We start from the raw sequence: 21,675 nt of genomic DNA on the forward strand, positions 1-21,675 counted from the left end.
TCAATGAGAACAAACAGTAAGGCATTTATTTCCATCCTCTCTGATCGTCATTTAAGAACATCATGGCCTGTGTACATATAGCTGTTTCACTTTGTTATAAAGCAGAAACTAACACACCAATAAATTGTGTGTTATACTCCAATAAAAATGTTAAAAAAAAAAAATCGTGGCCACTGTCCCCACCACCCCTCCCCCCTCCCCACCCCAGCCTCGAAGCTTGGGCAGCTAGAGGTGGGCACGTTCCGGCCCCCTGCACCTTGCAGACACCTCCACTTCACATGAGGAACTTCCTGGTGGGCACAACTCCCCTACCCCCACTCCAGGACAGACTCCGCAGGCTGGAGGTCAGGGAGCAGGGAATGAGTCATGGGCGGGACTGGAGGGAGGGGAGACAGCCTCCCAGACCGCAGCCGGTGTCATGTGCTCTCCCGATGCCTGCCTCGCAAACCCCATGTCTCCTCCCCACACGGCGTTCAGCTGGGACTGGGGAGACAGCTGAGCCTCAGGTCATTCTTTCAGTTTGGTCTGAAGAGTTCCTGGTACACAACCGGCCCTGGTCCTCAGAGGAGCTGGGAACGCAGGGCCTGCCGCCACGGGACTGGGGGGCGGGGGCGTGCACCAGGCCAGCCCCTCCTCCACCGGCATCCACTTCCACCCCCCACAGGGAGAGTGGAGCGCACCCTGTGCCCAGCCTGGCAGTACTGAGGCAGCCTCCTCCCCAGCTTCACGTCCCTTCCACTCGCAACCGGCTTGCCACAGAGACCCTGCCTTCCCCACCAGGTCCATGCCCTCCATTCAGATATCCTGGGTGGTCAGCAGGGCAGGGATCACAATTTCACAGATGAGGAGACAGACAAGCTCAGCAAGAATAAGTGCCTTGCTAGGGCCGCAGCATATGCTGCGGCCAGGGCTGGCCTGGAGGCGCACCCCGGCTAGAGGGGCCCCAAGGATGGCCTGGCCTCACCCCTTCCAAAACGGCTGCACACACGCCCCTGGCGTTCATTCAACCACGATAACTGTTGTGTCTTTCGAGGGGCTGGGTAGAAACGAGGACAGACAGTGTCTATTCCCCGATTCCAGCGGGGGAAAGAGACCACCGAAACGAAATAAACGTGCATGGTAACAGGAGATGGCCTTTAGTGCAATGAGAAAATAAGCAGGCCCCTGGCACTGGGGGCAGGCGGGGACACCATGTGACATGGGAGCCAGGGAAGGCCCTTCTGAGTGCTGGGCCGGGTTGACCCTCTGTAGGCCTGAGACCCTCCTGCACCATCTCCCTCCTTCAGATGTCTGGTCTCCAGGAATCCCCCAACACGTGACCTCTGACAGGGCCTGATGGGGCTCTTGCCTTAGGCAGACACCCCCAGAGGCTCCCACCCAGCTGGGCCACCACCTAGTCTCAGTCCCAGCCCTCCTCCACCCCAGTCAGAGGCTGTGTCAGGGCCTAGCTGAGCTCTCCTCCCAGGGCAAGGCCCTGCTGAAAGGGCGCCCTGTGCTGGGGCCCCCAATTCCTCTAGTGGCTGCTTGCTCCCAGCTCCCAGCTCCCAGCTCCTGCACCTCCTGGCCCAGGCAACTTCTCCAACTCTGCGATGGAGAACAGCTTCTGAAGGACCTCTCTTGCAACTCAGATCCGCCAACTCCTCCCTCACCCTTGGCCTTGGGGTCGTGTCACCACAGCAGGCCCCAGAATGACTCCTTCCTCACGCTTCCCATTAGGGCCACAGCTCAAATGACACCCCCTGTGCTTTCCCACAGTTTACAGACCAACTCCAACAGATCTCCTGCCCCTCCTGCAAGTTTCGCCGGCTCCTCCCTGAAGCCCCCAGCCAAGATCCTTGGCTCTCTCAACTAGGCAGTCCCTTGGCCCGACTTGCCACGGCCTGGGGGGCGAGCCTCCACCTCCCTCACTCCCAGGCCAGCCCACCCCTCCACTGTCCTCCTCAGGCACTGCCAGGCCCGCCAAATCCCACCATCCAAACTCACCAACTTCACCAACAACCCCTCCTCTGCCTGGGGCCCAAGATCCCCCAACTGTCAGGTCAGTGGCAACTCCTCTCCCCGGCCCAGACGGACCAACTCTGCCAGCCGAAAATATCGATCCATTTCTCCATGTCATCACCTCTCCACCTCAGACCCACCGACTCCTCCAGAGTGTGAGTCCACACCCGTCCTTGCCGCCCCTCCCTAAACTTCCAGGCTTGAGAGACTCCCCCAGCCCGTGCGCTACCACCACCTCCACCCCTTACCGGGGGGCAGACCAGTCAGCGACCATCCTCATCCTCTCAACCCCTCCCAGCCAGACGCCAACTGACCCTCTTTCTCGACATTCTTCCCTCCCCCCCCGGGGGTTCCCCCCCCCAAACTCCTTCACTGCATCTCCACAACTGCCCACAAGAGAAAAAACAACAACAACAAAAACAAAACCGGACTGAATCTGCCTGGATAACAGCAGCTCTTATTATGTGGCAGGAACTTACAAGGACTGTCTTATTTAATCCTCACGACTACTCCACAGTAGAAATTAGCACCTCCATTTGCAGAGAAAGAAACAGGAGGCTTAGAGAGGAAAAATGGCTTCCCCAAAGCCCAACAGCTGGTAACACACAGCTGTTCCCCTTCTGGGAACCTGCAGACCAGAAACTTTCCCCCACTCCCAACCCCTCCCCGCTCCAGAATCTCCAGCTACGCTAACGTCCACAAACGGAACACCTTCCCTTCCCCTTGCCCTGAGCCCACAAATGGACCACCGTTCTGGCCCTCTCCTGGAAGCCTGTGAAGCGGAAACATCCAGGTCCCAGCTCCGTGAACCAACTCCTCTAGGCTGGCCCCTAAAATGACCAGTAGCACCTAACATCTCCCCTAAAATGACCAACAATACCTGCGACTTTATGAAGGCTCACCCTGGCCAATCACTTTGCACACACAATCTTAGTCAGTCCTCTCTGAAATCCTGTGACGTAGTTTTCTCGCCCACTTACAGATGGGAAACGGAGGCTCCGAGGAGTGAGGTACCCAGCCTGAGGTTATGCTTCGGGTACATGGGAGTCAGGATTGAACTGGAGCACCGTCTCATCACCATCCTGCTCTGCCTCTCCAGGTCTTTCCCGCTTCCTGGACTGGATATCATGCTGTAGCCGAGGCCCATTCCAACTCTTCCCTTCCTCAGCCCCAGTCCCCCAAGCCCTCCAACCCAAAAGTGCCCGCCTATTCCTGGGGCCAAGAGCGCAGGGACTGGGCTGGCTCCCAAGGCCAAGAATTTTAAATTAACCACCGTCTCTTTAACAATTAATGGCCAAGATGGCATTTATGGTGGTTCCCCGTGTGTTCAGCTTCCAGTTCCCACGTCTCCCACGCTCACATCAAAGCCACCAATTTCTCCACTGCCCACAGACTAGCAACAGTTCCTCCTCTCTCCCCAGGGCCAACAGACCAACTTCTGTAGAGCCGGGGCCAGGCTGATCCCTCTCTTTGCGGGCTCCATCCCAGCAAGACTGCCAGACCTGGCCAGGACTCAACACTGCCAATCCACCCCTGAAGCAACTTTCCACCTTCCCAGCCCTATGGATAAAACACACTCTTCCAACTGCCCTTTCAGTTTCAACACTGAGCCGACCTTCTCCAGAGGACGTACAGCCCATGGACTTGCTCTCTCTCCCCACACCTCAAGCCACCAAAGTTCTTCAATGCTCTCACCTTCAACTGACCGGCAACTCCAATTCCCCAATGCTTCCTCAGGGGAAAGAGAAAAAAAAAAAACACCCTCCTAGAGCCAGGCTCCAAAGTTCCTCTGCTCCTGAGTGACTGACAGTGCTGTGCTTCCCTTTTTTTGGGGGGAGAGGAAAAGGAGGCACGCAGTGACTTTTCTTAAGGCCAAGACTGAATATCTCCTCTATCTTACCCACCCCCAAACTGACCACCAACTCTGCTACTTTTCTGGCAAGTTTGTTTACTTTGACTCCCTTTTCCCAGCCCCAGGATCTACTGACTGGTCTAGAGCCATAATCCAGGTTTATTCCTCTTCCTTCTTTCACCCAAGGAAGTGAACCACATGACCATCCCTTGCCCCGAGGCTTGCAGAACAGCAACTTAACCTTTCTGTCCCCATGGGCCCATCAAACTCCTCCAACTGCCCTTTCAGCGCCAATGTTGACCCACTCTTCCTCCCCTGACCGCTCTATCCTTCTCTGGGGAAACTATAAACTCAAAGGCTACCGCCCTCCTAATCTCCCCAGCCACCAAACTTTCTTTGATTGCTCACCGTTTCAATTCCTAAACAGATCACCTTCAGCGTCCCTTGGGGGGGTGAGGGGGGGAGTAGCATAAACCAGCTACTTTTCACCTTCCCAACCCAACAGCCACCTCCTCTCTAACACTCTCCAGCTCTAAACTGACGACTGTCTCCTTAAATCATTAGGTGCAACTTATTGAGCTCCACCTCTGTGCTGGGGTCTGCACTGACTCCCAGGTCCCCCACCAGCCCGCCTCCACGCTCCAGCCGTAGCTACCGTGTCTCCACGGGTCTTTGGGTTCCACAGCTCCGGACACGATATCTTCGTCGGACGGGAATGTAACGCGCTTGGCCGCAGCCTTGAGGCGCCCGTCGGCCGGGGGCGATGCGGGGCTGGGAGACGGGGCCTCGGCGGGGGCCTCCTCGGCTTCGCCGTCCGCGCCCGGCTCGGGCGGCGCCTCCTGCGGCGGGACCTCCATCGCCGCCGCCACCTCCTCACGGGGGCCCTGGGGACATGCCCCGGGCCCCGGACTTGTCTCTCCGGGCCCTCCCGCCGTCCCGGGGCATGGGCTCAACCACTGCTTCAGGCGCCGCCTCCGTCCGCTCTCCTGGTCGTCGTAGTCGTCGCCGCCGGGAGCTCGAGCGCGCCTCCCCCGAGCCCCGTGCGCGCCTGCTCGTTCGCAGCCGCACTTTCGTTAAGGGCCGGTGAGCCCGCCGAGTACCCAGAAAAGCAGAAAATCAATTTAAGTTATTTGCAGGTAGAGTTGTCTCGTGCTTTGTTAAAGGGGGCAAACAAAAGGCAGAAAGAGCCACAGGAAAAAGAAACGTGAGCAGTGAATCTGCAGAGCCGGAACTGCAGAATATGAGGGGCGGGGCGAGGTGGACGCCGTCTCCCAGAGCAGCGCGCAAGCGCGAACCTGAGCCGCCCCCACCGCGCCTCCCCGCTTTAATCTAGATAACTAATGTTTAGGCTCTCAGATATTCGTCACGAGCTCAGGCACGGAGAAGGGAATGGAGTTGATAGAAATAAAAATATCTGCTTGGTGGGGCTAGGCCAACTGGTAAGGACAGAAGTAAAGAGATGGAGAACTTGAAAGGGAAGGCGACAGAAGCTGTGTTGAATATATGAGTACAGGTGATGGATGCGGACAGAGGGACCATCTGCCTGCAGACGAAGCCAGTCCCCACTTGCTGGTTAGTCTCTAGCCTTCCATTTGCAGACTGCAGCTTCATCAATAACCCTCTGTATTTGGATAGCGTTGTATAAAATACAATTTAAATTTAAAAATTGAAATAGGAGCCCATAAGGAATATTATAGCCCTGATTTAAGTTGTTTAAAAAACTGAACGAAGGAAGAAATGCCAAAAGCAAGGGACCAATCTGCCAACCAAAATACCGGGCGATGGACCAGGTAGATCACGGAGCCAGTAGCGAACTAGCACGAACTCAAGCCACACCCCCACAAGGGCTCGATTCAGTCGCTTAATATTCGCATCCGCACTTTCTCCACGCTATCCCAGCCCAACAGGCAACTCAGGGAAGGAGGAGCTAAAACCAAAAAAGGATACGTGGGGAGGAGCAGGCGACATCGTTGCTTAGGCAACTCGAAGCTAGGCCCAGGAGTCGCCAAAGGTAGCTCTGTGAATGGACATATGGGAGCTGAGGCTCTCCACATGCTTCATTCAACTTCACTGGCCACCGCGCTTTGACGACTGAGGAGGAACAAAGCAAATCTCATCCATATTTAATGGAATCTTCACTTACCTTCTTAAATAGATGGGACTACAGAGGGGGCAGAAATTACTTTTTAAAAGTAAATCTGGGCTTCCCTGGTGGCGCAGTGGTTGAGAGTCCGCCTGCCGATGCAGGGGACGAGGGTTCGTGCCCCGGTCCGGGAAGATCCCACATGCCGCGGAGCGGCTGGGCCCGTGAGCCATGGCCGCTGAGCCTGCGCGTCTGGAGCCTGTGCTCCGCAACGGGAGAGGCCACAACAGTGAGAGGCCCGCGTACAGCAAAAAAAAAAAAAAAAAGTGTATCTGCTGAGGGAATTCCCTGGCGATCCAGTGGTTAGGACTCGGCGCTTCCACTGCAGGGGGCAAGGGTTTGATCCCTGGCCCGGAATCTAAGATCCCGCATGCCGCCCGCGGCGGCCAAATAAATAAATAAAAACAAATCTGCTGAAAGACTACTAGTAATGGGGCTAAGTAAAGCGAGTGATACGGACGGCCACGCTACACAGCTGGGGTGAAATGGAGAAAGGGCAAAGTTTCACCCTAACCCTTAATCCTCTGCCTTTTCCCAGTGGTGCCGCCACACAGGGTTAGACAGGTCCCAACCAGTCCCCGTATGGGCGGGGAGGCGACTCTACCCACCCAGAGGCCAGGCAATAGGAGGAGCCCTTGCGCGTGACCATGTGACCCAATGCGAGCCGCGCAACTCGTTATGGACATCCTAGACCACCCGAAAAAGAAATCAAGTCTAAATCTCCCAAGTCTGGCATCCAGGTCGCTCCAGCGTTCCCAGAGACTAGCGGGAGGTCCAATCACCACAATTTTATCGGAGTTCCTCCCACTCCCTTGACGTGTCCCCTTCCTGGCCCAGCTCCATGGGATTCAGCCCGTGGATAGCCACCCCGCTACTCCCTAAGTCTGGCTCAATCCCTATAGGGTACATTAAAAAAAAAAAAAAAAAAAGGAGGCAAATTTTCCTGGGATAACTGGTACTTTGGCAGGAGGGGAGTATTTCCAGGGCGGCTGAACTTTGCAGCCTCTTCAACAGACAATTTCCCACTAGACAATTTGCCTTCCTTTATTCCCTTTCTCCACCCGGAATCTTCAGGAATGGGCATGAGGCCCATGTATCTGTACAGTTTAGAGTTCTGTGAGGTACAGCCTTCCTTTCAAGAGGATCTAGAACTCCTGGGGCCGCAGAATTTTACTGTCCCAAGAAGCCAGAGTTGCTTGAAGCTTGGCTCAAAATTCCAAGGGTGTTCCGAACTCTCTGGGGCCCAGAGGTCCAAGCTCAGGAGAATATGGAGGCCTGGGAGGCTGTGGCTACGCCCAAGGAAGAAAGATGAACACGATCACATCTTTACGGTTTGAAGGTGTATGAGATAATGTCACTACACCGGAGCAGCGCCTCAGCCTGCACGCCTATCGGAGTCTGCAGCTGCGACACGTAGAAGTTGGCCACGTCCAGGTCAGTGGCTCCGAAGTGGGCGGTCACATGCACACCCTCGTGCAACGTGAAGCTCACCTGGCGCCCCACCATGGCCAGCAGGCTGCGGAGGTAGCGCTCCCGAAGGGCGGCTCGGGCCCGCTGTTCCTGGGATTCCCGAGATTCTTGAGACTCCGGGATTTCAGGAACCACCGGTTTCAGGAGGGCTCTGCGTCCGTCGGGGGCAAAGCCTCGGCTCAAGCCATCAGGGCCCCGGGGGAGCCGGAGCACGGGCACAGTAGTGGTCAGTGGAGTCTGCATTATCCTGGCTGTTGGGTGAAGAAGAAGAGCAGGGAGCCATTATGGGGAGTGTGGGGCTACAGGAAGAGGGAGCCCGGAGGCCTGGGAGCAGAGCGCTGTCTACCCCACCTCCACTTAACCTGACCAAGACCCAATTCCTGAGTCCCCCTCCTAAAATCTGTGCCACCCCTCACCCAGTCCCCCTCTTCCCAGGAACTGGCACCACCATTCATGAGGTCCACGAGAGCAGGGCCTTTGCACTGCTTTGATCACAGCTTTATCCCCAGTCCCTGGCAATAAATATATTTGCTGAAAGAACGAGTCCTGGCCTCCTCTCTTCTCTCACACACAGCCCATCCAATCCATCATGAAATGCGATCTTCCAAACAAATTCCCAGTCACACAGGAGTCAGCTTGAAAGGGCCAAATCCTTGAGTCCATACTTACTGTAAATAGATAAATGAAGAGATACATAAAGGGGGAGGAGGGAAAAATCCGCATCGTACGACGGCAGCTAAAATTGTCAGTGGATGCTAAAACTTGTCAGTGAACGTTTCAGAAGGTCCAGGATATCTACAAAGCCTTAAAGTACCTCCTCACAAGATAGTCCTTGTCAAGACTAAAGAGTAACTTTATGGTGGAGAAACCTGGTGGACACCAGCCTAACTTAGGCACGAAAGCCAACATGTGCAACAATAGGACAAACAAACACCGTGTGCATCCTGATGCGATACACTGAGGGCAGGGCGCCACTTCTGTGGTATTCCTGCCAAAAACGGATGACCTGCATCTAATCACGAGGCAACTCAAATTGAGGGGCGTTCTACAAAAAAAAAAAAAATTATCCTGTTGTTCGAAAATATCAAAACCATAAAAGACAAAGAAAGAAATACTTGGGTGGGGGCTGGGGGGGGGGTAAGTTCCCTGGTCTGGTGGTTAGGATCGGGCAGTTTCACTACAGTGGCCGGGGTTCAATCCCTGGTCGGGGAACTGAGGCAGCCAAAAAAAAAAAAAAAAAGAAAAGAAACACTCGGGGGAAAATATATTTTTTTAATTAAAAAAAAATGTGTATATGTATTCACAACCTAATAGTTCTCACTCTGTCCACTGCCAACATCTCGGTCCAGCCACCGTCACTTCTTGCCTGGACTACTGAAGTCAGCTCCTCACTGGACTCCCAGTTCCACCTTCACCCCCTGCCAGTTTGTCTGCACACATGGCCAGAGGGATCCTGTTAACACCTGAGTCAGATCACATCCCGCCTCTGCTCGGAGCCCTCCCCCTGGCTTCTGTCTTGCTCAGAGTCAAAGCCAAAGTCCTCACCACAGCCCTCAAGGCCCTGAATGCTCCAGATCCAGCCAGCACCCTCGCTGAGCGCGGCGCTTACCCTCTCCACCCGGCCACACTGGCCTCCTCGCTGGGCCTCAGGCATGCCTGGCGCGACCCCTTGGTGGGCCCTGGTACTTGCGGTTCCCTCTGCCTGTACCTCCCCTCCCCTTCCCTGACCACCCTGCCTTCAAGATCTACCCCTCAGCCCCCTCCGTCCAAACGGGCTTCCTCATCCTTCGTCGCACACACCACTCCTGCACGTGACGTTGTCTATTTATTTTTCTGCTTTGGTCTTTCTCCCTGCGAGACGGCTGCCTCCCCACAGGCAGTGACCTTGCTTTCTTCGCACTGCTGTGCCCCCAGCTCCTGAACACTAAGTGGCTCAGGGACCAGGCTCCTTAAATACTGTTTCTGCTGGAATGAATGGAGTGGAGAGTGAGCTCCCAGGCCTGCTTATCTGGGTGACCTCAAGCAAGAGACAGTTTCCTCTTCCATTGTGTGGAGGAATTGCACCAATGGCTGGCCACCTCGCCTTGTTATCAGGATTCAACAGGCTCATGCCGGACGGGGCCTATTATGTACTAGGTTCTCCATGAAAGTTACAGTTGAATACCGACTGTATTAGAATCAGTATTGCTGTGTGACCTAGGGTAAGTTGCTTAAACGGTCTGTGCCTCAGTTTCCCCATCTATAAAATGGAGGTGATAAGAGGACCAACCTGACAGGGTCGTCACGGGGACTAAATGACCTAACAAACGTGCAGGTTAAGCAATGGCCTGGAACATATTACATGCCACTGCACTGAGGTGTTTGGGGTTTTTTTGGGGTTTTTTGTTGTTGTTGGTTTGGGGTGGTTTTTTTTTTGTTTTGGGGGGGTTATTTTTATTGAAGCATAGTTGGTTTACAATGTTGTGTTAGTTTCGGGTGTACAGCAAACCGATTCAGTTACACATATATATGTGTATATATATATATTGTTTTTCAGATTCTTTTCTCTTATAGGTTATTACAGAATATTGAGTAGAGTTCCCTGTGCTATACAGTAGGTCCTTGTTATCTGTTTTACATATAGTAGTGTGGTTATATGTTAATCCCAAACTCTTAATTCACCCTCCCCGGCCACTGCACTGCTGTTGACTGCATGCAGGGAGATGCAGGCTTTGTGAGGAGGAGAGAGAGAGAAGGACCTAAGTTTCAGGCAGCTGCACCCCTCCCCTCCCTGTGGCTCCGTCCCCTCTTCTCTAAAGTGATTAACTGAAGTGACTGACACGCATCAGGCACCCAGCGTCCCATCCCAGGGCCACTCACCGTACAGGGGTGATTGGGATTGTCCTTTTTCTTGTGAGGCTCTTCCTGTCTCTGCAGCTCAACTGTCAGCTCCTTGCAAGAAAGGATCCTGCAGAGCAAAGGACCAGGGCTTCTCAACTTCGGCACTATTGACAGTTGGGCCTGGACTATTCTTGGTCTCGTTGTAAGGTGCTGTCCTGTGCATAGGTGTAGGGTTTGGGCAGCATCCCTGGCCTCTACACGCTAGAGGCAGGAACGTCCCCCACCCTTACCCCAAGCTGCGACAACCAAAAATGTCTCCACTGGTGAATACTTCGGTAGGAGAATTACAACCCAATAAAGCCATTTTTTTAAAAAGAAGATCTCCATCTATTGCCAAATGTCCTCTGGGGGACCAAAAAAAAAAAAAAATCATCTCTGGTTCAGATGCAGACAAACAGATGGACGGTGGGTAACAATGACTACTGAACACATGAACATATTCACAGCCTCACGGACACTCAAAGAGGGGCAGTTTGACAGTCTCCATGAAAACTGCAAACAGGGACCTCCCTGGAAGTCCAGTGGTTAGGACTCGGCACTTCCACTGCTGGAGGCCTGGGCTTGATCCCTGGTTGGGGAACAAAGATCCCACAAGACGTGTGGCACGGCCTAAAACCAACCAACCAAACAAAAAAACTGCAAACGCACATGGGTCATTCAGCCCATGCAGGGCCCGGGGTGGAGACTTTTAGCTGTCTACCTTTCTTTACCTTTTAAATTCTGTTTGAATTTGGATCCATTTTGAATCTGTATAACCTTTTCAAAAGAATTTTGAAATTCTAGTTTTTAAAAAGGAAGGGACATATCGGAATGCTTCCACCTCCCTTAAAAAATGTTAGATCCTCCCTCAGGAATCTGAACTCCCTCTCCTAGCCTTACTGTCACGCACTCCCCAAACCTCTTTCTGTCCCTCACCTGGATCTTTCCAAGTCCTCCTGATAGGACACCCCCGCTGCTGGCCCAAATCTTATTAGCAGAACATATAGCAAAGGTCAGCAAATCTCCTTTGTCAAGGGCGCAATGGTAAATATTTTAGGCTTCAAGGGCCTGTCTCTGTCTCTGCCACAACTACTCAACCCTGCCAGGGTAGGAGGAGAGTGGCCAGACAATACAGCAGCACGTGGAAACGTGGCGGTGCTCCAATCAAACCTTACTTCTTGGGACACTGATACCGCATTTTATATACTTTCATGCGCCACAAAAGATTTTGTTAGTTTTTCAACCACTTAAAAATGCAAAACCCACTCTCAGCTCTTGAGCCATATGAGAACGTGCGGCAGGCCACAGCTCACCACCTGGCATAGGGGATGAGGGTGTGGTCTGGGGGAGAGCGGGTGGGTCCCAGCCCTCCCAGATTCACTACAAGGGGTCTGGGCAGATCCCTGCAACTCTAGGAGCAGGCTCCCTGATCCGGTTCCTCATCCGTGAAATGAAACGTTAAAAAAAGACCTCCTAGGGCTGTCGGGAAGATCTTTCAGGGGGAGGTTGCCGATCACACAGGCAAAGGACATCTGCAGTATCCTGGGCTCCTCACTTTCTCTCCCACCCACACCCAGTCCTTCAGTCAAGTTTGTCAGCTCCACCCTCAAAAATGCATCCAGCATCTGGGAACTTCTCACCATCCCTACTCTGACCCTTCCTCGGTCTAGCCACCATCACCTCCCACCTGGACTATTTCAGTAGCCTCTCCACTGGGCTCCTGGCCTCCACCTTCACCCCAGTCTCTTCCCCACATGGCTGTCAGAGGGATCTTCCCGTCAGAACTAAGTCTGATCACACCCCTCCGCTGCTCAGAGGCCTCCCATGGCTCCTATCCCACCCAGCGCAAAAGCAAAAGTCCTCACGATGGCTACAAGGCTCTATCACCTCTCTGACCTCATCTCCCACCCTTCTACCCTTTGGTCACCAGTGTCAGTCCCTGAAAATGCCAAGCACATTCCTGCCTCAGGGCCTTTGCATGTGCTGTTCTTACTGCCTGGAACCCTCTTCCATTTGGGAGACATATATATATTTCCAGATACATGACTCACCTTCCTCCCTTACTTCATTCAGCTCGCTGCTCAAACATCATCTTTACAGGGAGGAAAATAATAGCCCTTTCACCCTGCAGTATCTTTTTTTTCCCACAGCACTATCACCTCCTGACAATATGCATTTACTTGTTTGCCTGTGCGCTGTCTGTTCTGCCACAGGACATAAGCCTTCGAGAGAAGGGATATATCTGATTACGTCACAGCTCCATCCCCAGCCCTAATTAGGGCCTGGCAACCAGGGGGGACTCAGTAAACCTTTGTGGAAGGATTCACTCCCCCTGTTATCTGAGTGCCTGCTCTGTGCCTGGCCCATGCTGGGTGGTGCTAGAGACACAGCTGGGAGTGAAAGAGCCCAGCCCTGCCCTCCTGGGCGCACAGTCCAGTGGATGACACACACTAGGTCTCCACACAATGACAACCCAGAGTGGGCAGGGCTGGAATGAAGGAGCCCGGGGGCCTCAGGAGCCCAGAGCAGACACCTGGCCCTGCCTGGGGGATAAGAGGTGGTTTTCAGGAAGGGGCTCAGGAAAGATCTCTCTGATAAGGTTACTTTGGAGCAAAGACCAGAATGAAATGAGGAATTCAGCCATGTGGAGATCTGGGGGGAAAGCATTGCAGTTCGAGGGAGCAGCAAATGCAAAGCCCATGGAAGGGAGACTGAGGCACAGCAAGGAGGCCAGTATGCAGGGGGCTGGGGCAAGGGCAGAATGTGCAGGGGCTTGAGGACTGGGGTCTCGCCAGGGGCTGGTTCTGAGCAGAGGAGGGGCAGGGTCTGACTGGTGGTAATCACGGGATCCCTCTGCCTGCTGCAAGGAAGAATGGACTGTGAGAGCAAAGGGAGAAGCAGACAGCCTGGTGAGGAAGCCACTGCAGTGGGTGGTGTGGAAGATGACAGGTGTCTGGGATGGGGGTTGGGGGGTTGGGGGTGGGGGGTGGGGTGAGGAGAAGTGATTGGATTAGGCTATCTTTTGAGGGTTGAGAGCCCTCACTATTTGCTAATGGACTGAGCAAAGCCGAGGAAGACTCCCTGGTTTTTGCCTGATGGGCAAGACCACAGTGAATGGAATTAATGGGATTGGTACATTTTCATTATCTCACAATTACTGGCTGTGAATGAGATTAAGGGATATATACATTTTCTAATGTATCTGACCACTGCATTCCCAGTTTAGTCAAGGGTCATCAGCTCCCAGGGCTTTCTCTCCCAACCTAGGTTAACACTTAAGTATTTTAGGAGAAACACTCTCCTCTCTAGGGCTAGTACTTAATGAAGGACCGATGGGAATTATGCAAGTGGCCAAAGAATTATGTTCTTTGGATTAAACATGTTTAATTACATGACTAATTAAACATGTTAGTCATGTTTTCTCCATTAGGGAGGAAAAAAAAAAGATTTGGTCATACCTGCACAAGCCCCATTTTCCCGAAGAGGAAACTGAAGCTGGACGATGCCAAATCATTGACTGGGTGCAGGCTTGCGATTGGCAGGAAAAGGGAGCAAATCCAGGCTGGTCTGATAACAGTCAGGGCCATCACCCCTGCCCTGGGAGCAGGGCAGTTTTTTTCAGCCAGCATAGGGGAGTCCTTGGAGGTTTGGGAGTCAAGGTGTGACCTGATAAGAAACTGGTTTGAGAAAGGTCACATAGGGTGTGTCCAAGACAGCAAAAGCAGGTATTATCCATTCTCCCTGGTGACCAAGCCTGAGAGTCCTTTATCCTGTCAGTCTCCAAGCCAAGGATTTCCTGCCCAGGTTTCAGGAAAAAATGTCCAAACCCCTTTCCCACTAGAAAAACTAAAGTGCCCATCGCTTTGGTCAATGGCAGGGCCAGGAGATTCACAGACTTCCATCCCTGGGGCCTCAGTACTCACTTTCTAGAAAATGGGAACGATGTGTTCCGTGGACAAACTAACCCTTCAGTTGCCAGGTGGAGAACCAGCTGAGTTACCAGCTTAACCGAGATACTGACCAGCCTACACCCACCTCATGGGTGGGCCCTGTCTGGATGCAAATTAGTTAAATGGGCCACACACACACATACACTCACACACACCCCGTGAGGATCGGGACCCCAAATGCAGAATCCCACACCCTCAACCTCCGCCCACTGGGCCGGTCAGTTTCCTTTCAATTCCGCTCTGGCCACGCATCTCTCTCCTTTTCTTACACTAAGTAGGTCCTCCCGGCCCTCAGGCGTCCACTCCCCACTCCGCCCTGGGCTAGACGTTCTTCCCACCTCCCGGCTCAGATTAGGCGAGCGATTCCACTCCGGGAAAGGCGGGAGTCTCAAGACTGCAGCCGTTATTACTGTTATAATATCGTCGTCGTTATTGTTTTCCCGAGGGGGTGCATTCCGCCCCCACCTCCACCCCGGGCGCGGGAGTGTGTGCGCTGCTGCGTTCGGAACCAGAGTCCCGGGTGCAGGCGTTCGGGGACCAGAACGTCCCAGCAGCCGGCGTTGCAGGCGCGGACTTGACTCTGGCCGCCACTCCCGGTCTTGCACGCGGGTGGGCGTCCCGGGCCGGTGCCGGGGAACGGGAAAGTGCTCGCAACCCACCAGCAACAATCCCGCACTCACCGAGGTCTGCAGCGGCTGGAGCCCCCACTTCCGCCGGCGCCCCAGCTGCAGAGGCCCGGGCGGGCCGCGAGCCGCCGAGCCTGGGTTCCGCCCGCGCCGCCAACGCCCCACGTGGTCTCGGGCGGGCTCGCGGGCTCGGAAGCCAGCACAGACCCGGGCGCCACCCTGCCAGCGGCTTGGCCCAGCGCTTAGAGCTGATCCACCAGTCTGCGAGGTGGGGACGTCCAGGATACCCATTTTACAGAAGAAGAAATTGAGGCGCCTCCCGTCTGAGTTAAGTGCAGATTGGACTTGGCACCCCCATCCCCCTACACGTGCACACTCCTACCCCTCACCTCCAGTCCGGACCCCACCTTCCCTACTTGATCATGCTCTCAGCAGCCACGCACCAGGCAAAAAGCCTTGGAGAGCAGCAGCTGGGAGAGACCAGAGGCGGTCATTCCTGCAGCCCTCCCCGCAGCCCCATCTTACACAGGGGGAAACTGAGGTCCTGAAAGGCAAAATGTATGGCCTGAGGTGGAAACGCGCTGCTGTGGGCTCAGAATTCACTTCTTCCACACGGTTTCAGTAAGGCAGGGCCTTGTGGGCCTTGGCTTCCCGGGGGACCCCCAAGACCCGGTGCCTGGTACGCAGACCCTCTGCAAATATCTATTGAAAGAATGCACATAGCGGGAGCTCAGTACACAATTTGTTAACTGAACTATGAACGATTAGGGGCTCTATTTGTGAACAAGACAGACTCCGCTCCTGCCATCTCAGAACCTACATTCTAGGGAGGCTGAGAGGGACACCACAGGTTATTACATGAACAAATACGTCGACAAGATCCTTCAGGGCTTGACAAGGATGTAAAAGGAATAAAATAAGGGCAATGGGGTAATGGGTGGCAGGGTTGGGGGAGGTTGGGTGGTCAGGGGAGGTGGCACTGAGGAAGCCACCTTAGGTAACAGATGGGAAACCTGAGGCCCAGGAGGGAACTGGGGACAGATGGAGGTCATGGAGTGTAAATTGTAAGGCCTTCAGCAGGGTGGGGCTCCTTTAGATCCTGTGGTCAGGGAGGTCCTCTGCTCTCAGGAGGACAATTGAGCTGAGACCTGAATAACAATATGAGGAACCCTCAGGCCTGCAGTGGAGATTAGCATGTGAAATTCCCTCAGTGCTGGGCTTGGGGACACGGCAGGGGCGGACTGACCCTGGCCCTGACCTCAGGGGGCTTGTGTTGGGGGAAGGGGTGAGAGGACAGTAAACAAACAGTTGTAGAGCTGATGTGGTTGGTGCCAGGAAGAAAAGAAAACTTGCAGGGTTGAAGGGTGGGGCAGGGTGTTGATACCACTTCAAACAGTGATCAGAGAGAGCAGCCTTGAGGAGGGAAGTTCGAGGAGGCCCCATCCGAGGGAGGCAAGACGGTTGGCTATTTGGTTTTAAAGACGATCTCAGGTCTAAGAGCAGAGTCAATGTATATGATCACGACCCTCCTCTGCTCAAAACCTTCCCAGGGCTTCCATCTCAGAAAAGCCAAAGACTTTAAAGTGGTCAAAAGACGCCCTTGAAGCTGACCTCGTTTTCTCACAGAACTCAATCAATACAGAACTTAATCACTACAGAACTCCTAGAATACGCAGGCCCGGCATGGGGAGAAAATTGAGGCCCACCCGTCACCCCAGTAATCCTGTCCCTTTATAATCCTTCCTGGATTTTTTTTTTTTTTCTCCATGACAGGTGTCACGGAAGGCACTCTGTATTTTACATAGTTATCTTGTTGAGAGTCCTGTCTCCCTGAACGAATAAACTGCATGAGGCCAGGGTTATCGTGTTTTGTACCCTGCTGCATCCCCAGTACTTGGTCCAGAACCCGGTGCATAGTAGACGCTCAATCAGTGTTTGCCCAAGGGAACTTTTATTGTAATGCGTTTAGTGGAACAGACCAGATTACTACCAGGCGCCCAGGTAGAAACGTGGCCCCTACCACTTTCTCGCTTGGGGGTGTGTGTGGGCACCTTGTGCCTCAGTTTCCACCAGCCCGAAAACGGGATCAGGAATAGCTGTTTCTATGCGTGGTTGTGTGAACTCGTTATGGTTAAGATTTGATCACTTAGAGAAACGCAGGGGGCATGGTCCAGATTAAGTTTGGCTGAGGGTGGGGCAGTCCTCTCGCGTCAGGCCCCGCCTCGGTGGGCGGAGCCACGGGCCGGGCCAGCACGTGTAAGAGTTCGCCGCGGGTCGCCGCAGTCACTCACCTGGGCGCCTCGGTGTGAGCGCGCACGGCTCTCGAGTCCTCCGCCCGCCAGTCCGCCTGCCCGTGACCCATGTCCCGCCGCAAGGCCGGCTGCATGCCTCGCCGAAGAGAGCCCGCTCCCGCCGCCAACTCAGACGACGAGATGGAGATGCCGGACCTCTTCATCGATGTGAAGCTCGAGCCGGACCCGCGGCCCCTACAGGCCCGGCGGCTAGGGCCCTTCAACCCGAAGGAAATGCCCGCGCCGGGGCGGTTCGAGGGCGAACCCCGCCACTCCCCCGGCCCCGTGCCCGCTGGCGGCCTCTTCCACGCCCTGGGCCTGCGCAACCAGTGGGCGCCGTGGACGCCGCTGACCCCGCACCTTCCCGGTGAGCGCCCCCTGCCCCTGCCCCGGGCCCGCCCGCCTCCCTCCCCTCTCTCTCCTCTCCTTTCTCTTTCTCTCTCTCTCTCTCGTGGGACCTCCTTCTCGGGGCACCGCCCCCCGCATCCCCCCACCCGCACTAACCCCCCTGCCTTATTTTCCTCGCCAGGTCCTGGCCTCCAGCCCCCCTTTTGACCTTCGGGTTTCCCCTCTCCCTCGGAACCCCCAGGCCCCATCCTGGCCCCACCCCACGCTCACCACCCGCTTCCTCCCTGCAGACCGCCAGCCGTGGACCGACAAACACCCAGATCTGTTGACCTGCGGCCGCTGCCTGCAGACTTTCCCGTTGGAGGCCATCACTGCTTTCATGGACCACAAGAAGCTGGGCTGTCAGCTCTTCAGAGGCCCCAGCCCCTGCCAGAGCTCAGGTGAGTAAAGCCGGAATGCAGTCCCTGGTCTCAAGTTCAAGGGCCCAGCTTCCTGTGGGAGAAGGGGCTGACCTGGACAGGCGGGGCAGTGAGCACTACTTCCCCTTTCTGGCTCCCCACTGGGTGCAGCCTAGGCGTGGCCAGAGCCTGCCCTGTCCTAGGGCTGAGACTAGTGGTGGTGAGGGGGGTGGGTGAGGATGGGGGCTGGGCAGGGAAGCAGGGCCACCCACAGGGTGTGGCCAGCCCCAGAAGACTGGTCTGGGGATTTGCCATACACACACCCCCAATCTGGTTTCACTTCTCCTTCCCCTTGGCCAGAAATAACTGGCCAGGTGGCTGGACCAGTGTGGCAGCAGGGGGCACCTCTGGGGAGGGCAGCGGCCTGGGGGAGGGGAGCTGAGGCCAGCTGGACCGGGGGGTGTTGTCACCCCCTCCCCCTCTTTATCACTTCTGATTGAGGTGCTGGGCATTTGCTCAGAGCCAGGGAAGGGACTTCTGGTTTCCCTCCCTGATGGAATCTCCCAGCCTTGCATGCTGGGAAGGCCCTGTTTTGAGCCAGGTCCTGGGTGTCTGGATACCTGGGTTCCTCCCCTCGGGTAGGAATTAAAACTCTTAACTTGGTACTAGACTCTTGGCGAGCTGAGCTTTTGGTCAGCGTTGATGATGGGGCTCATCCACAGCTCTAGATTGCCAGTCTCTGGGCCATGTGCTCCTGGGGATTTGTGAGAAATGGAATTATATTCAGGGCCGGGCCAGGGAGAGGGTCCTGTGGTGGGAGGGGGGGAGGAGGAATTATGATTGGCTCAGCTGTAGAGTTAGGGCCTGGTGGGCAAAGGAGGGGCTGTGATGGGATCATTAGAACATTACACTCTTAGGTGCTTGGACTTGGGAGAATTGTGGACACCTCAGCTAATGCTTACTGAGGGCCTGATGGATCCCAGCTCTCAGCTGGCTCTGAGCTCACAGCAAGTCTAAAGGGAGAAGACCCCTAGATCCCCATATTCTAGCAAATGAGGAAACTGAGGCTCCGAGAGGGGTATTTCTTGCCCAAGGTCACACAGCTAGGGAGCAGGAGAGCCAGCTGGAAGTCAGGCCAGGCTGGCCCTCTCCAACCCCACCCATGCTCTTGACCCTGGTGTTGCATCAGGAAAGCCACCCCCATCCAAGACATAAAGGCAAATAGATCTGGCAGTACCTTACTGACAGTACCTGGAGTGTCTTGATTTGGAGGACTCTCAATTTGGGTTCCATAAAGAGGGAGGGGAACCTAGCTCACCGTCCACACCTCTACCTCTCTAGGTGGCTGCTAAGCCTTCTCCCCGTTTAGACCTTGGCTCCCTCTTCTGTAAGGCAGGAAAAGGGGATCATGCGTGGGACCCAGGAGCCTGGGGCCTGGCACAGAAACCCACTGAGTTATCAAGAGCTGTTTTGATTATTAAACCAATCTTTTTTCTTGAAAACCTCTATCTCCCACCCCCTGGGTTTCTGGATTGAAACCCCAGCTCCACCCATTCCTAGCTGTGTGACCTTGGGGAAAGGTCTCTTTGCCTCAGTTTTCCCGTCTGGAAAACGGAGGTCTTATTTCCTGCCTCGAAGGAAAGTTGTGAGAGGGAGCTGAGCGTGCCAGGTGGCAGGTGCCTAGCGCACTGAACTGGATCACCTGCTCAGCAAGGCCTTCCTAACCCCAGTAATAAAATAACACCCCCCCATCCATCACTCTGCTCTAACTTGTTTTTTTCTTTTTTTTTTTGTGGTACGCGGGCCTCTCACTGTTGTGGTCTCTCCCGTTGTGGAGCACAGGCTCCGGACGTGCACGCTCAGCGGCCATGGCTCACAGGCGCAGCCGCTCTGCGGCATGTGGGATCTTCCCAGACCAGGGCACGAACCCGTGTCCCCTGCATTGGCAGGCGAACTCGCAACCACTGCGCCACCTGGGAAGCCCTCTGCTCTAACTTTTAAGTTTTTCTTGAAGATTTTTCAAACACAAAGAAAATCCCCAAGTACTTATCATCCACTGCACGGATTTTCCTTGCTTCTTGTCTGTCCACTCACCTCTCTGAACACCAGCTTCCTGAGGGCAGGGAGTCTCGCCTCTTACTGCTGCCTCTCAGCTCCTGGAATAGAGCCTCTCCCCCAGCAGGTGTCCAGCCGGCAGCTGTGAACAGCAACTGCTCTGACTTGCCTGACACACTAACCCCTGGCCCTTCTCTTCTCTGCAGAACGCGAGGACCTGAAGGCCTTGAGCTGCCTCCGCTGCGGCCGACAGTTCACAGGAGCCTGGAAACTGCTGCGCCACGCCCAGTGGGACCACGGACTGTCCATCTACCAGACGGAACCCGAGGCCCCGCTGCTGGGCCTGGCCGAGGTGGCTGCTGCCGTGTCGGCGGTGGCGGGGCCAGAAGCCGAGGCCAAGGGCCCCCGGCTGGGTTCCACCCGACGGAGCCCCACCTGCCCCGTGTGCAAGAAGACCCTCAGCTCCTTCAGCAACCTGAAGGTGCACATGCGCTCGCACACTGGCGAGCGGCCCTACGCCTGTGACCAGTGTCCCTATGCCTGCGCCCAGAGCAGCAAGCTCAACCGCCACAAGAAGACCCATCGGCAGCAGCTACAGCCCCAGAGCCCCTGCGTGGCCGATGCCAGTCGGGAGCAGGCCTCCACCGCCCCTCCGGAGCCGGCCGCCCATGCCGCCGCCCCGGCCAGCATCCTCCAGTGCAGCGGCGGAGAGGGGGCCGGAGCAGCCGCCACGGCGGGGGTCCAGGAACCTGGGGCTCCTGGCGGTGGGGCCCAGGTGGGCCCCGGCGTGGACGGCTGGGGAGCTGACACCAAGGAGCAGAGAACTGACCCCGAGAAGAACCAGAAGACGTCACCCAAGAAGACGCTGAAGCCAGCGGGCAAGAGCCGGGGCCCCGGGCCCGGGGGCAGCTGCGAGTTCTGCGGGAAGCATTTCACCAACAGCAGCAACCTGACGGTGCACCGGCGCTCGCACACGGGCGAGCGGCCCTACGCCTGCGAGCTCTGCTCCTACGCCTGCGCCCAGAGCAGCAAACTCAACCGCCACCGCCGCATGCACGGCCTGGGGCCTGGCGGGCCCCGCTTCAAGTGCCCCCACTGCTGCGTGCCCTTCGGCCTGCGGGCCACCCTGGACAAGCATCTGCGGCAGAAGCACCCCGACGTGGTTGGGGATGCCTGAGCCGCGGGAATGCCCCCTGCGGTCCCCCGCACCGCCGTGAACCGCTTCTGTGACCTCCCTGTCCTTCCCCTGCAAGTAAATCCTCCCTCCCCACAGTTACACACGCGTTTGGACTCTGGCTTTCTTGGGGTGTCTGAGGTGGGGCGGGAGGCTTCACTCCTTGGGGTGGACAGCTGGACAGACCGGTTTGGAACGAGGGGGTGAGGGGAAAGGCCAGCACCCAGTGCCTGGGGCACAGCAGGACTGGCACTGAAAGCTGTGCTCCCGGTTCCCAACGTGGGTGTGGGTGAGGCCAGGGCAGGGGCCGAGGCAAGAGCTGGGAGAGGCCTGGACCTGTCACCACAGGCCCCTGGGCAGATTCCTGGCCCATCGTTCCCACCGCGTCGCACCCCTGCCCTCACTGAGAGTGGCAGGAGTTCTGATTACCAAGGAGCCTCCGGTCCAATGCCCAGACGTGGGTGGGACCTCCACCTGGGCCACAGCTGAACCCACCAAGCTCCTTCCTCAG

General features: G+C 55.7%; 3 protein-coding genes across 10 annotated transcripts in view; 1 reads left to right on the forward strand and 2 right to left on the reverse strand.

The window, feature by feature from the left end:
* Positions 1-5,007, reverse strand: part of PPP1R37 (protein phosphatase 1 regulatory subunit 37) — a 43,486-nt gene extending 38,479 nt beyond the window's left edge. For both annotated transcript variants that reach the window (XM_030873936.3, XM_030873935.3), the window contains exon 1: positions 4,506-5,007. In XM_030873936.3, the coding sequence (XP_030729796.2) occupies positions 4,506-4,707 (202 nt within the window). In that variant the 5' untranslated portion in view covers positions 4,708-5,007. The remainder of the gene's footprint in view (positions 1-4,505) is intronic.
* Positions 5,008-6,308: 1,301 nt separating this feature from the next.
* GEMIN7 (gem nuclear organelle associated protein 7) lies at positions 6,309-17,557 on the reverse strand. Of its 7 annotated transcripts, none has more exons than XM_030873960.2 (3): positions 17,190-17,557; positions 10,323-10,410; positions 6,309-7,714 (listed from the first exon to the last, which is right to left on the reverse strand). In XM_030873960.2, the coding sequence occupies exon 3, from the start codon at positions 7,704-7,706 to the stop codon at positions 7,320-7,322; it is 387 nt and encodes a 128-aa protein (XP_030729820.1). In that variant the 5' UTR covers positions 7,707-7,714; positions 10,323-10,410; positions 17,190-17,557; the 3' UTR covers positions 6,309-7,319. The 7 variants fall into 7 exon arrangements, with proteins under 7 accessions (XP_030729820.1, XP_030729821.1, XP_060145553.1 ...); XM_030873961.2 differs by lacking the exon at positions 17,190-17,557 and adding an exon at positions 14,953-15,060; XM_060289570.1 differs by lacking the exon at positions 17,190-17,557 and adding an exon at positions 14,611-14,940.
* On the forward strand, positions 17,143-21,220 carry ZNF296 (zinc finger protein 296). The gene is made up of 3 exons (XM_030873954.3): positions 17,143-17,556; positions 17,828-17,977; positions 20,197-21,220. The coding sequence occupies exons 1-3, from the start codon at positions 17,259-17,261 to the stop codon at positions 21,165-21,167; spliced, it is 1,419 nt and encodes a 472-aa protein (XP_030729814.1). The 5' UTR covers positions 17,143-17,258; the 3' UTR covers positions 21,168-21,220.
* The last annotated feature ends 455 nt before the right edge of the window (positions 21,221-21,675 follow it).

This window comes from Globicephala melas, chromosome 19 (genome assembly GCF_963455315.2).
Source record: "Globicephala melas chromosome 19, mGloMel1.2, whole genome shotgun sequence".
Lineage (NCBI taxonomy): Eukaryota > Metazoa > Chordata > Mammalia > Artiodactyla > Delphinidae > Globicephala > Globicephala melas.

Excerpts from the sequence above, each read along its gene's own strand:
- GEMIN7 (XM_030873960.2), bottom strand. The coding sequence starts at position 7,706 with ATGCAGACTCCACTGACCACTACTGTGCCCGTGCTCCGGCTCCCCCGG.
- ZNF296 (XM_030873954.3), top strand. The coding sequence starts at position 17,259 with ATGTCCCGCCGCAAGGCCGGCTGCATGCCTCGCCGAAGAGAGCCCGCT. Across the intron at positions 17,557-17,827 it reads GCTGACCCCGCACCTTCCCG|ACCGCCAGCCGTGGACCGAC; the intron begins GTGAGCGCCCCC and ends TCCTCCCTGCAG. Across the intron at positions 17,978-20,196 it reads CAGCCCCTGCCAGAGCTCAG|AACGCGAGGACCTGAAGGCC; the intron begins GTGAGTAAAGCC and ends TCTTCTCTGCAG.